Source organism: Wolffia australiana, chromosome 3, assembly GCF_029677425.1.
Source record: "Wolffia australiana isolate 7733 chromosome 3, ASM2967742v1".
Taxonomy (NCBI): domain Eukaryota; kingdom Viridiplantae; phylum Streptophyta; class Magnoliopsida; order Alismatales; family Araceae; genus Wolffia; species Wolffia australiana.
In genome coordinates, this window is record NC_135837.1 from 23321738 (window position 1) to 23334420 (window position 12683).

Below are 12683 nucleotides of genomic sequence, written 5' to 3' on the forward strand. Positions count from 1 at the left end.
ATGATAGCCTTCTATCGTGATTAAAACTATGCAAGACTAGAAACCAAAGTCAGAAACCCTTCAGACCAGCTTGCTCACATCCCACTGGAAAAATCTGGAAACTAGTACAATTCCAGAGAGTCCCTTTCATCATCCCTATCCATTTTTTTTTTTCTGGGGGGAGACGCGAACATCTGAATAAAGATTTAATCGATATCGGGCCCGGCCCATTTGAGCCAAGGGAGAGAAAGAGAAAAGTGCAGAACGCCGACGTGGAGGTCGCTCGGCCACGGCCTGAGATTTTCCGCACCGATTTCTGTGGCGTCCGATCGTCGAGCGAACCAGAGGCTGAGCGACGACGAGGTCTTGTCTCCACGAATCCGGAGGAAGAAGATGATACAACAACATCAATCCTTCCCGTAGCAAGACTCTCGCTCTCTTCCCGAAGCTTCTCCTCTCCTCTCCTCTGCGCTTGGGCCAGATCTCCGTCGGCGATCAGCGATGGCGGTTTCGCTGCCTTCGGCGGGGTTCAGAAGCGAGATCCGGTCCGCCTTCCACGGCGACTGGGCGGCGCCGTTCGCCGGCGGCGAGGACAGGGCGGCGCTGGCCAGGAAGGCCTCCGCCGCGCGGCTCCGCCCCGCGAACCCCCCCCGGTCCGTCCCGATGATGAAGAACGTCAACGAAGGCAAAGGCATCTTCGCGCCCCTCGTCGTCGTCACCCGCAACATCGTCGGCAAGCAGCGCTTCAACCAGCTCCGCGGCAAAGCCATCGCCCTCCACTCTCAGGTTCCAACATCTATCAATCAATCAATTTATGGATTCAATCTAGGGTTAGATGTCTGAAATTAGGGTTTGCAGGTGATTACGGAGTTCTGCAAGTCGATTGGGGCCGACGGGAAGCAGAGGCAAGGGCTGATCCGGCTGGCGAAGAAGAACGGGGAGAGACTCGGCTTCCTCGCCTGAATAATGTAAAACTACTCTGCGGACCCTACCCTTGTCTCGTCCCCCTCCTAGTCGGACTTGTGTTTCTTCACAGGATTATCAAATTAATGTATTCGTTACATACTTGATTGGCTCTGGATCGACAGCGTACATGAATAAATTTATAGATCGTGGAACAGCCTCCTGATTTGATCAACTGAAGCGGGGATAAGCGTCAGCGGGCAGCGCTTGTACTAGGAGAAGATTAGAGAGATGGGTTAATAACAACGGCTTTGATTTTCTGGCTAAATTTGAAGTTGGGATGGGGTGCTAACCTGGGAGACGTATTTGAATATGCAAGGGTAGCAGAAGACGAAGCCAGAGGCTGCAAGAACTGATGGGTTTGCTCGCCTCTGAGAGCAAAGCGGGCAGAGAGCTCTGTCTGATGGTAAGGGAATTCCTCCTTGGGCGATCTGTCCAAAGGACCCATGAAATTAGTGTTTTTATGGGCGACCTTGCTCAGGAATTAGGGTTTTAATAGGCGAGGCTGCTCAGGAAATTAGGGTTTGATGATTCGACCTTTGGCGGAGGAGGAGCCGGGGGAGGAGGGAAGACAGTCGGAGCAGACATTCTTTCCTCCGCCGACTGGTACCACCACTCCATCATCTGGATGATACGGAGGAAGATGATTAGATTAGTCTTAACAAGAATTGGGAATTTGCGTAATTTCTTAATCCTTGCCTAACCCACTGTTTAAAGGGAAACTTTCAAGATGGAGGGCGATCTTGAAAAATACTCGTAGCAGGTTAAATGATAGAGAAAGGGGTGGAATTGGGGCACCTTGAAAAAGAAGACTGCGGCAATTAAGCCTGTCTGCGCGTAGTCCAACGTGGTGTAAATGCAGCCAAGTAGTAGCTTCTGAACGGTCTGCAAAGAAAATTGGATGAAAGAAAACATGAAACATGAATTTAAACATCGTCAAGCATTACAGTCAATCGGGGAAAGAGGGCTTTCCCAATTTGATATTATATATCGTCCAGATAAAGAATAAAAGACAGAAATAACTCTTTTTTTTTTAAGAAAAAGACAAATAATTCTAACAGGCGTATCAAGCGGCACCTTAAACCACGGAGGTCCCCGAAGCCTTTCGCGTTCGCGGCTTCTGATTTTCAAGATTCGGGATGATGATTCCATCTGATAATTTAATGGCGTTCAAAAAGAGACGCCCATAAGAATCAGTAGTCCCAAAATGTGACCTTAAACATTATGAGAACATCAGAGCAAATGATAATCAAGGGTCAAGGTTACTGGTAAAACTGAAAACAATTAAAGTGAGTACACGATATGATTGTGGAAAAAAAAACGCCTCATATATACCAGCTCTTGCCCCGAGGCACGGCACACTTGAACGCCCAGGATGTGCAGCCCCACATTATAAAACCCAGTAGCATCCAGTAGGTATAAGAGTTGATAGGCAAAGGACATTCCTGATATATAATTGAGGGAATGTGATTGGAAAGAGAAGAAGTACGCAAGAAAAAGTAATCAGGATGGGAAAATAAGAGTCTATAAACGAAGACATGATATGGATTAGAAGGAAGGACAATACTCTTTTTCAGGTTTCTATGTGATTTCATATTATACTGTACGAACGTATCCATCAGATGATCAGCACAGGAAGCGAATAAACACCCATAAATAAATATACATATATATATGTCCGTGAAACACGATCTCCTCATTCCTCCTTGTTCAGTAATGCAACAACATGGCTTACATACTTGATATATGTATTATATATTATTGCGGATGAACAGTACATCATATATTTATGCTCCATACAAGAAGCATAAGGAGAAAGTGATTGAAAAATTCATTTGGCAAACACGCAGCTGACCACTATTCATGCAACAAGAAAAATTATTTTCATGGGTACGAATGAAGGCGTTATAAGCCACAACATTAAGGATTTCAAACCCGCCAAGTTAATCTGATATAACAGATAAACATACCTTCACTACTTGCATGAATCAAAGGGTAGCAGGCAGCTACTAAAACAGAAACTCGTCTCTTGACGAGATCCATGCTTGACGACGGCGAACCAGCAGAATGCTGCTCCCTACTAGGGAGAGCTTCCCTTTCGTCAACGTAGGGGTCACTGCTATTGATTGCAGCATCACCATCACCGCCCCAAAGGCTTGCTTGGAGCCTAGCTTCCCGTTCCTTGTTATAGACAGCTCGCATTTTAGATTTTAAATATGGTAGGGCGACCTACAGGCATCAGACGACGGTTCTGTTAAGATGGCAAAGAATAATCCCATAATGAAGATCATAGGATGCATTTATGCATCTTATTATCTTCATAAATGCATTTACGCATTGATGCCAGACAAATTGAACATCGATTTCACAATTTTTGGATGATGATATTTCAAATGTATTGAATGAAGACCAACCAGCCCTACGCAATATGAATGCCGCATCAATTCACGCAAAGAAAATGAAGATTATGTGGGGGGTTTCCGTACCAGAAAGGCAACTGAAAGAACTTTTTGGCGTCTTCTTAGTCCAGAGATCTTAAGCTGCGCAGATTCTAGGCTTGCACCTTCTTCTCTTGTAGTTAAATCCACTGCCTTTCTTCTCAAACCGTACAGGGATTCGGCAAAGGAGGCATCTGAATGAGGACAAATTTTTTCACATTGATACCGTGAAATAGTTGACAAAACCCATGTAGTTCATCTATCTCACTGGATAGTCCTCGCACATTTATTTTTACAACCGGAGAATAAATTTCATAACACCTTAAAGAGGACCAATTTTGTTTTATTATTTGTTATAAATCTAAGTGTAAAGGGTAAATTTAAACTTAAAGGAAATTTGGACCGCTTAGAAAGGTGATTTAAATTGTGAACAGGAAGGAAAGAGAGGGCCCTCCCCAGTTATCCGTAAGCTATGAGTTTCAAGCACCAGCATGAGTAATGAAAATAATTCATCTTAGTGTAAAGGGTAACTTTAAACTCAAAAGGAAATTTGGACCGCTAAGAAAGGTGATTAAAATAGTGAACAGGAAGGAAAGAGAGGGGCCCTCACCCGTTGTCCGTAAGCTATGAGTTTCAAGCACCAGCATAAGTAATGAGAAGAATTCATCTTCGTAGTCTAATATTTTGTGAAAAAATGGTCTCCTTAGTGCAAAAACCTACACGTAGAAAAACAACTTCAATTCTAGGAAATCTTTCAATCCTCGGGAAGAGAGGGTTAGTTGGTGGGCAAGTCAAACATTGGTCGTTGCACATGTCAATTCGCCCCCCTTTTTAACAAACATAGAGAAGAGGTTAGAGAAGTCATTTGTTCATCAGCGTAGGCAATGGAGAGAAATCGAGCGAAAGGCTTTCAAACAAACGCATTCACATAACAGACCTAGACGAAAGCAGAGAAAAGCCTGTAAATAATTCAATGAATTGTGCTGCACACCTAATTTAAAAACCAACCCAAATATCTAGTTGAATCGCCTCTAAAATGGCCTTTGACGTTTCACACGAATCATCCGAAAATTAAAATATGTCGCCAGAATCAACAAAATCCTCAAAAGTCGACAAAAAACTCTAGATAAAAAAATGATTGCGTACGCTAATAACGAAAGTGGCAACTTCAATCATATCATACAGAAATAATTCTCTCGAATCTAAAATGTAAATGTAAAACTGAAGAGTACTTCCATTTCCAAATTTAAGTTTCTTCGCACGAGCCCGTCCATCCGAAGAGATACCGAGTCAAGATGTCGGAGGCAGATGAATTAAAGCTGAACAGATGATTAGAAACTCCCAGAAGGCGGAATTTTTTTTGCAACCAAACGAACGGAAGAATTAAAAACAGAGAACAATAGTACAGTAGAACAAATCAGAAATTCGGGCTGCAGGTTCAGATTTTCAGAGAATTGTGCTCACGCCGAAGGAATAGGCGAGGGCCGCCCTCAGGCTGGCGGGCAGCTGCTGAGCCGCCGCCATCTCGAAGAAGGTCGGCCGCGACCCCTGTCCCGCGACCTGGAACAGCATCCCTCCTCTCCAATTTCCCCTCTCTCTCTCCCAATTCCCACCCTTTCTCCATAAATAAGAGCACAATCGAAGAGGAAGAAGAAAGAGGATAAATTCTCTAAGTTCAAACGATCATCGAATAACAGCCGTCGGATCCTGGGTCCTGCCCGACGCCGTTATAAGCCCAGCCAATTACCACCCGAAACGTGGCTTTCTTACAACCGTCGGATCCTTCCCAAGGCCGTTACGCAGGGAGGCAGTACGAAAGATAAAAACCCTTGCAGAGCTCGGAGAGAAGTTCGGAGAGAAAGAGAAGAGGGAGGAAGAACCCTAGCCATGGCGCCTTCCGCTGGAGCTCTCCAGCGGCTTCTTCTCCGATCGGCGTCTTCTCTGCGATCCTTCTCCTCCGCGTCGGCCGTGCTCAACCCCTCCGATCCGACCACTCCTCTCACCAGCAAGCAGAAATCGAGAGCGGCGATCTCCCTCCTCAAATCCGAGAAGGATCCGGCGCGCATCGTCGAGATCTGCCACGCCGCGTCGCTCACTCCGGACTGCCATCTCGATCGGATCGCCTTCTCAGTCGCCATCTCCAAGCTCGCCGAGGCGAAGGCCTTCGCCGCGGTGCGATCCTTCCTGGACGGCCTCCTCAGCTCGCGGCCCGACCTCCAGAACGAGCGATTCCGCTCCCACGCCATCGTCCTCTTCGGCCAGGCCGGGATGACGGACGACGCGATCCGCGTCTTCAAGGCCTCCGTCGACCCCTCCGTCAAAACCCTGAACGCGCTCCTCTTCGCCTGCGTGCTGGCCAAGAAGCCCGACGAGGTCGGCAGACTCTTCCGCGAACTCCCCAGAGCTCACGGCATCTCCCCCGACGTGGACACCTACAACACCGTGATCAAGGCCTTCTGCGAGTCGGGATCGTCCAGATCCGCCTACTCGATCCTGGACGAGATGGAGAGGAAGAAGATCAAGCCGAACGCCGCTTCTTACAGCGCGCTTCTGGCGGGGTTCTACCGGGAGGAGAAGTTCGACGACGTGGGGAAGGTGCTGGAGATGATGCAGAAGAAGGATTGTTCTCCGGGGCTGGGCACTTACAACGTGAGGATCCACGGCTTGTGCAAGCTGGGGAGGCCTGCCGAGGCTCGAGCGCTGCTCGAGGGAATGCTCAGAAGGGGGATGAAGCCCAACGCCGCGACCTACAATCACCTCATTCATGGGTTCTGCAAGCAGGGCGACGTCGGGGAAGCCAAGCGCTTGTTCGAGGAGATGGGGAGGAAGGGGTGCGTGGCGGACAGCGGCTGTTACTTCACCTTGATCTACTTCCTGTGCCAGGCGGGGGAGTTTGAGGCGGCGCTGGGGGTCTGCAGGGAGAGCATGGAGAAGAACTGGGTGCCCTCCTTCTCTGTCATGCGGACGCTTGTGCAGGGGCTGGCCAAGAACTCCAAGGTTGAAGACGCGAGGGAGGTTGTCCAGAAGCTGAAGGAAAGGTTCTCCAGGAATACGGAGCTCTGGGAGGAGGTCGAACAGAGCTTGGCGTAGCCTCAGACTTGGTGGGTGAAACCCCAGAGCTGCAGCCAATCGTTTTCTGAATACGGTCAGGCTTCCTACTGAAGAAAAATGAAAAAAAAATACAATCTTTTCTTCTTCTTCTTCTCCATCTTACTTCGACGTTCTTTAGTTCGAATTCTGAGTTGTGAGCCAGGCAGGCGTTGCCGAATGTGTCGCTGGGGCCGCTTGTGCCGTGCAGCCTGGCGAAGAGAGTTCAAGCGGTAGTGCCGGGGAAAAGATTGTTGTTATGATTGGAAGAAGAAGGTTACCAGTCGAGGAAAAACTTACAGGTCACCGTCTAGACACAGCGCGAAGTGGCCGCCGCCCCCGAATGCCAACATCTCTTCCATACACAAGTAATAGTAACGGTTCGCACCTGTGCATCGTAGCATAACATTGATGCCTGACTTCTTTAGTAAGTTCTTCATTTCGAATACCATGGCAAAGATATGTGTACTGTCCGTATCACTAATGCTAACTGTTTAAAGTGAATTCAAAGTTTTTTTTAAAAAACTTTGAATTCTTATCATTTTATTGTTAGCGGCCAGCAATTAGCCTTCCCAAGTTCGTGTTGCACTACACCAAAAAGAAATGCCTACACAGTTTGTCTTTTTTTCAAGATTTGGTTTCGGTTTGGATGAAAAAATGGCCCGGGAGCCTAAATAAATGGGACGTGAAGAAAACAAGGCTTCTGCAAAGATTCAATGAACGTGGGCAAATTCACTATGGGGTATTTTTCCGTATTTATTCAATCCTTACCAGTGGCCCTGAACAGTCTCGGATCTCCATATTTCGTTGTGAATACGAATGCTTGGCAATTACCCTAGAACAGAAATATACAGAGAAAGACAATTTACAACACTGGGTCGAAAGAAATAGCAGAAATAAATAACAAAATACAAACCTGGTATTTTCGTTTTGCCGTAGGATTGACTGGAGCCTCTAGCAATCCCCCAAACACAGCTCCTTCCATGTCTCCAACGATCTGCCATGAACAATTTACAAAGAGCCCCTTCCCAAAAACAGTTCTAGGACCATAAACCTCATGTTTAAATAATTTCAACTTCAGCTCACCAGTAGACACGGACCTGGAAGCCCAGAGCTTCTTCGGAGAAGCGTGCGTAGAGATATCCCGTGCTTCAACGTGCTGTTCTTCATTACAAAGGAGCAAGATTGGCGAAAAATGAAGTCTTAAAGATGAAGTAAAGATCAGGTCCTTGAAGATTTACCTATACAGCAAGACCCACTCGCAGCCCTTGACTAAATTTGGAAGAGACGACTCTAAAAATTCAAATAATGGCGTTGAAATGAATGATGAATCCTCCCTAATAGCAGACGGTAAACTTCTTGTGAGAGGTGAGGGTGGTGCTTTTTCAACTTTGACTATTTCAACAGGCGATTGATCTAGTTCTTCATCGCTGTTTTCGTCAAACTTCTCTCCAGACCAAACAAAGCCATGTCCCTTCCATCTTTTTGGAAGAGACGGCAGGGATGGAAGTGATGGAATTGAAGGAAGCGATGGAAGGGTTACGTGGCCAATGCTGGTGAGTTTGTGAGTATCAAAGTTTGTGAGAGAGGCAGGAATATATGAAAATAGGTACGATGACAACTTTTCTGCTCTAGAAGATGTCTCTTCCTCTCCCAAAGGAGAATCCTGTGACAGAGAAAATAAAATTGATCAGCATATGAGTTTTAAATCGAATTTTTTGTTATGATTTAATCGATCTGTGAAGAAAAATGCCAGTTTTAAAATTGTATACTCTAAACGAAATGGTAATGAGATTCAAACTGATTAAAAAAATACAGTGATCAGTCTTTTGTTTTCATTCGTTTCAAGGGGTTCTTGGGGGTAAAAAAGCCCAACAGTCGTATTACTAATTTATTTTAACGATACGTGGAGAAAAAGTATCAGTTTTAGAAGGTTACCTTAAATTGAATTGCAATATTATTCCATGTTTTTGTACGATGACAAAAAAGATTTTCCTAATGAAAGCAGAATCAAGGGCCCGAAGATTATGGAAACTCCCGCTCCCCTCACGAAAATTATGATTAAGAGATGTGTGTTCTTTTTCAACTCCGAGCCAAATTTCTTTGATTGCATACATCCCATTAAGGAATGTACGACAAAATCCGTTATTTTCAATCCAAATAAATTTCAATGACATTCCCGTTTTCCTCAGATTGCATAAATCGCAATGCGAGGGCAAAAAAGTTGAATCTCAATGCAAATCTAACCACTTTCCCTTTCTCGGAAACTATAAAATGCGGCTACCATAACAGAGCCGAATTCCTTTTCTTGCATAAATAGTATAAAAAAATGCGAGGATCAAAGTTTTGAATCTCAATTCAAATTCTAATTACCTTCCCGTTCGCGGAACAGTCAAATGCACGAGATCAACAGTAGCACGCCTAAAAACTAATTAATTTACAGTACCTTAGCGCCAAGTCGGACAACATCTGATTCCCCTGAGAGATTGGATCCTGATGATGTAGAATCCGGTCGGAGGTGCGAAAGCTTGTCCGTCACCTTCTCCTTCCACGAAAACATCTTTCTCCCCCTCCTGCCGTCACAATGACAACGCGAACATCAAATCCCGGCCAATCGAACAAAAAGAAATACGCCTCGATCTGGGGCTGGAGATCCGAGAGAACGGTGGCGTGATCGGAGAGCGAAGAACATATATAATTACGCAAATACCATGTTTTTCCCGGGAGAACGGTAGCGGATAATACCAGCATTTACTCTTTTGCCCCCTCCCAAACACAGCCGAATAATTAATAACAATTTAATATTGTTTTCCAGTAAATTAGACCTCTATATCGAATCGATCGATTGTAGGTGGGGCAAGTGCCATTTTTTCATGGTCGCTTTTTACGGACCAAATAATTGTTATATCCTCACTTTTTTTAGCATGAAATAATTTTCATCGTTTTTTAACTATCCATGGATTTCATAGATATCACTAGTTTGCACGTTCTTTTTACTTGATGTTCCTCCTTACCAAGTATATTTTGGTTTACCCATGCAAGGAAAACTTATTTTAAAAATGAAAATTTATGTCACCTCGTTTCATTCAAATATAATATACTATTAAACACTTTGTAGATTTCAAAATATTACACTTATTATTTCCTTCTTCGCACTCGATGCTCCACAAGAGCTAATCACTCTCCAATTGCTCGAGAAAGATAATTTATCTGTTATTATTTACATGTCATGTTTATGAACTCCTTAAATATATAAAAAGATGGGCCAAAGTGTTGGAACGCGTGGGTTCTGTAGGCCTTAATCTTGATGAACATGATGACTCCATGCAACGGAAGACTTCTAACGAAAACACAATGGCATCAACAAAAACCATTGAAATGAATCACATATGCACGGATTACATCTGTGATTTCTTGGATCCTGAAGCGAGATGAGTTGAGTTGCTCATGTGTGCAGACTCTAGATGTATACACGCATCATCGACACATTGAATCTACTCCTTCACCTAGGCAAGCTCCATTTAACCTCTGTCACTAACGTTATGCAGTCCCGATTGCATCGAGAATGGAGAGGAGCCATGGGGAGAAGGGAGAAGAAAGGGACATCCCATGAAAAATTATGGTCTAGGTAAATTTTGTTTAAGGTTTTCCCCAATTTATAATAAACATATATTTTTCATAGAAAACCCAAAACGCATGTATATCTTTCGACATCCAAAATACCATTTGCGTGTGACCTTATAGGCCAATGTATCAGTCTAGTTAACGAATCGAGCAGCCCAATAACATGTATTGGCCTTCCAAATTAATTAACTATATCATCATATATATTAATTAATGTTGGATCAATTTAACCCAATCGATTGGTTGAGTCTTCAAACTGTGGGGTGCCAAGCTACACCTCATGCTCTAGAAGATACAAAGGAGTATGTATCAAATCACTCATGGAACTATATCATCACATGTATTAATTAATTTCAGATCGATTTAACCCAATCGATAGGTTGAGTCTCCAACCTGTGGGGTGCCAAGCTACACCTCTTGCTCTAAAAGATACAAAGGAATATGTATCGAAATACTCATGGAACTTTTTCATTATCGATTATTGTGTATGTATAGTTCCTCATCCACTTGGATCTCCTAGGATGACTTAGGGTATGGTCAATTGTCAAATCCTAATCGGTCATCTGAGAACTCTTCTTTGGTATTTCATCGCCTTGGCCAAGGACTTCATTGCATCATCTTCCTTGAACTGTCACCTCTTATATAGAGGGTGGATAATCACATCTTCACCACTTAACCATCTTTGTGAACTTCTTGATGCACCTGATAACTTGCAAATTAACATCATTAATTGATAAATTTTACATTATATTTATGTGTCTTAATGACCATATTTGCATGTTATCATATAAAAATGGAGATAAATGACTTACACTTTGAATTTACTATTATTTCTATTTTTTATCATTTTTTACATAATATTTAACCTCATTTCATTGAAGAAATATTTTTTACAGGGCCTTAAATACTTGGCTAAAGGTTGGTAAGGCTTTCATAATTTTTATGAAAATTTTCTATATTTTTTAATAATTTTTTTACCATTATTTAGTCAAGAAATGATTTTAGAATTAAAATATTGATATTTATTAATTTATTCAATATTTAATTAAATTTTGTATTAAATAGGTGGCGTCCACGTCATTTGCCAGAAAATTCGGGCGAATAATTGGAAGCGCCAACAATTAAACAATTATTGGCTCATTATGGCATCGCGCATTGCGATGCCATAATGAACCAATCATGAAATAATGACAAGGCGCGGTCAACGACGGAAGAGGTACATTTTTATTATTTTGATTCTTTTTGTGTAATAAATGCATGCGAAAAGATTTTTTATTAAATCAATAATATTTCTTCGGTTAGCCGTGTGCATTAAATGCACGCGGCAACCGACACACGTCTTAATAAAGTCGACGTTCTTTATTTACTATTCACAGCATCGATTTGTCACGTGCATTAAATGCACACGAAAGTCAACGATGCATCATGTGAAAAGATTTTTTATTTACTTTATGAGGCGTTGATTCGCTGCGTGCATTAAATGCATGCGAAAATCAACATCGTGTATATTAAATAAAACGGCAGTAACTCACCTCTCTTTTTATTTTATTTTTATTTTTGTAGGCGCTGACGAGGGTGGCGTGGCTTCTTTTTAGCCATTCAAAAGGAGCTTCAATCATCCAATGATTGTGCGCCTTGGACGCGGACAACGGAGTGTCAGTACGCGACCCGAGAAGGCAGAGAACGAGAAAGAATGCGGTAACCAATCAGAAAAATTGATTTTTTTCTAAAATATAAATTAATCTAACGACCTAGATTAATCTGCAATAAAATGATGATATCTAGAGATCTAGATGTCCGATTGGGCTGAAATTTTGAGGGTATGTTTGTCCTCCCTCTACAATCCAGATGGTTGGATCTTTAAATAGAGGTCTGGAAAAGGGTGAAATTCACTTTATGAAGCTCTCCCCAAGGATTTGGCCAGGAAGGACACAGGAGTTGCTTTGGAAGTCAACAGATCCTGCATTCAAACTTCTATGTTTCTGATTTTTATTTTGAACTTCTTCTTGAACGATTCTAAAACGCCAAGGCATGGGTGAAATGTACATGCCCTAGAAGTGGTTTTGAATGAAATTAGCATTGCATTTTTTATTCTGATTCAACATCTGGCTTTTAATCTTTAGTTCTAGATCAATTTTGAACATTTCTGCATTATTAGATTTTTAATTTAGGGTCAGATTTCCCTTAATTCCCAAAATTCTTCACTTTCTCTCCCTAGGTTTGATTTCCTATTTTCTCTCTATATTTCGAAATTGATTGCTTAGAAATTTAATTTAATAAATAAAAAACGTAAATACAAAATTTGATTAAAAAATTCATCCATTTTGAAGTCCAATTTCAAAATCCCTTTCTTGATTATTAAATTCCCAATTTTAATTCATTAAAAAACTATTTTAAATTTGAAAATAATTGGGAAATTAGTAATACAAATTAATTTATCTGATAATTAAAATTATCATATCTTGTGTGTCTTGACGGAAAATACTTAAAATCAAAATTAAGTTTTTACTTAATTTTGATTAATAAAAAATAAACATAATTAAATACAGAAAAGGTTTATTAATTGTAAAATCAGTTCATTATTTAATTAAT

At 42.3% G+C, this 12683-nt stretch overlaps 4 protein-coding genes across 5 annotated transcripts; 2 read left to right on the top strand and 2 right to left on the bottom strand.

The window, feature by feature from the left end:
* The first annotated feature begins 480 nt into the window (after positions 1 to 480).
* On the top strand, positions 481 to 1044 carry PGR5 (proton gradient regulation 5). The gene is made up of 2 exons (XM_078573160.1): positions 481 to 765; positions 838 to 1044. The coding sequence occupies exons 1-2, from the start codon at positions 481 to 483 to the stop codon at positions 940 to 942; spliced, it is 390 nt and encodes a 129-aa protein (XP_078429286.1). The 3' UTR covers positions 943 to 1044.
* Positions 991 to 5007, bottom strand: PEX12 (peroxin-12). The gene is made up of 10 exons (XM_078573157.1): positions 4845 to 5007; positions 3991 to 4096; positions 3429 to 3574; positions 2913 to 3171; positions 2278 to 2387; positions 2020 to 2094; positions 1741 to 1827; positions 1480 to 1566; positions 1236 to 1373; positions 991 to 1154 (listed from the first exon to the last, which is right to left on the bottom strand). The coding sequence occupies exons 1-10, from the start codon at positions 4950 to 4952 to the stop codon at positions 1083 to 1085; spliced, it is 1188 nt and encodes a 395-aa protein (XP_078429283.1). The 5' UTR covers positions 4953 to 5007; the 3' UTR covers positions 991 to 1082.
* A 227-nt stretch (positions 5008 to 5234) lies between these two features.
* Positions 5235 to 6913, top strand: PPR336 (pentatricopeptide repeat 336). 2 transcript variants are annotated; one of them, XM_078573155.1, is made up of 2 exons: positions 5235 to 6525; positions 6610 to 6913. In XM_078573155.1, the coding sequence occupies exon 1, from the start codon at positions 5268 to 5270 to the stop codon at positions 6468 to 6470; it is 1203 nt and encodes a 400-aa protein (XP_078429281.1). In that variant the 5' UTR covers positions 5235 to 5267; the 3' UTR covers positions 6471 to 6525; positions 6610 to 6913. The 2 variants fall into 2 exon arrangements, with proteins under 2 accessions (XP_078429281.1, XP_078429282.1); XM_078573156.1 differs by having other exon boundaries at positions 6638 to 6913.
* LOC144701361 (TLD-domain containing nucleolar protein) lies at positions 6357 to 9169 on the bottom strand. Its single transcript, XM_078573159.1, has 8 exons — positions 8914 to 9169; positions 7709 to 8133; positions 7554 to 7626; positions 7384 to 7464; positions 7239 to 7302; positions 6768 to 6855; positions 6595 to 6679; positions 6357 to 6499 (listed from the first exon to the last, which is right to left on the bottom strand). Exons 1-8 carry the CDS (start codon positions 9025 to 9027, stop codon positions 6473 to 6475), a joined length of 957 nt encoding a protein of 318 aa, XP_078429285.1. The 5' UTR covers positions 9028 to 9169; the 3' UTR covers positions 6357 to 6472.
* Positions 9170 to 12683: the final 3514 nt, after the last annotated feature.

Excerpts from the sequence above, each read along its gene's own strand:
- LOC144701361 (XM_078573159.1), bottom strand. The coding sequence starts at position 9,027 with ATGTTTTCGTGGAAGGAGAAGGTGACGGACAAGCTTTCGCACCTCCGA. Across the intron at positions 7,627-7,708 it reads GAGTGGGTCTTGCTGTATAG|CACGTTGAAGCACGGGATAT; the intron begins GTAAATCTTCAA and ends AATGAAGAACAG. Across the intron at positions 6,500-6,594 it reads TCGAACTAAAGAACGTCGAA|CTCTGGGGTTTCACCCACCA; the intron begins GTAAGATGGAGA and ends GATTGGCTGCAG.
- PGR5 (XM_078573160.1), top strand. The coding sequence starts at position 481 with ATGGCGGTTTCGCTGCCTTCGGCGGGGTTCAGAAGCGAGATCCGGTCC. Across the intron at positions 766-837 it reads CCATCGCCCTCCACTCTCAG|GTGATTACGGAGTTCTGCAA; the intron begins GTTCCAACATCT and ends TAGGGTTTGCAG.
- PPR336 (XM_078573155.1), top strand. The coding sequence starts at position 5,268 with ATGGCGCCTTCCGCTGGAGCTCTCCAGCGGCTTCTTCTCCGATCGGCG.
- PEX12 (XM_078573157.1), bottom strand. The coding sequence starts at position 4,952 with ATGCTGTTCCAGGTCGCGGGACAGGGGTCGCGGCCGACCTTCTTCGAG. Across the intron at positions 4,097-4,844 it reads CCCTCGCCTATTCCTTCGGC|GTTTTTGCACTAAGGAGACC; the intron begins GTGAGCACAATT and ends TTCTACGTGTAG. Across the intron at positions 3,575-3,990 it reads TCATAGCTTACGGACAACGG|ATGCCTCCTTTGCCGAATCC; the intron begins GTGAGGGCCCCT and ends GTCCTCATTCAG.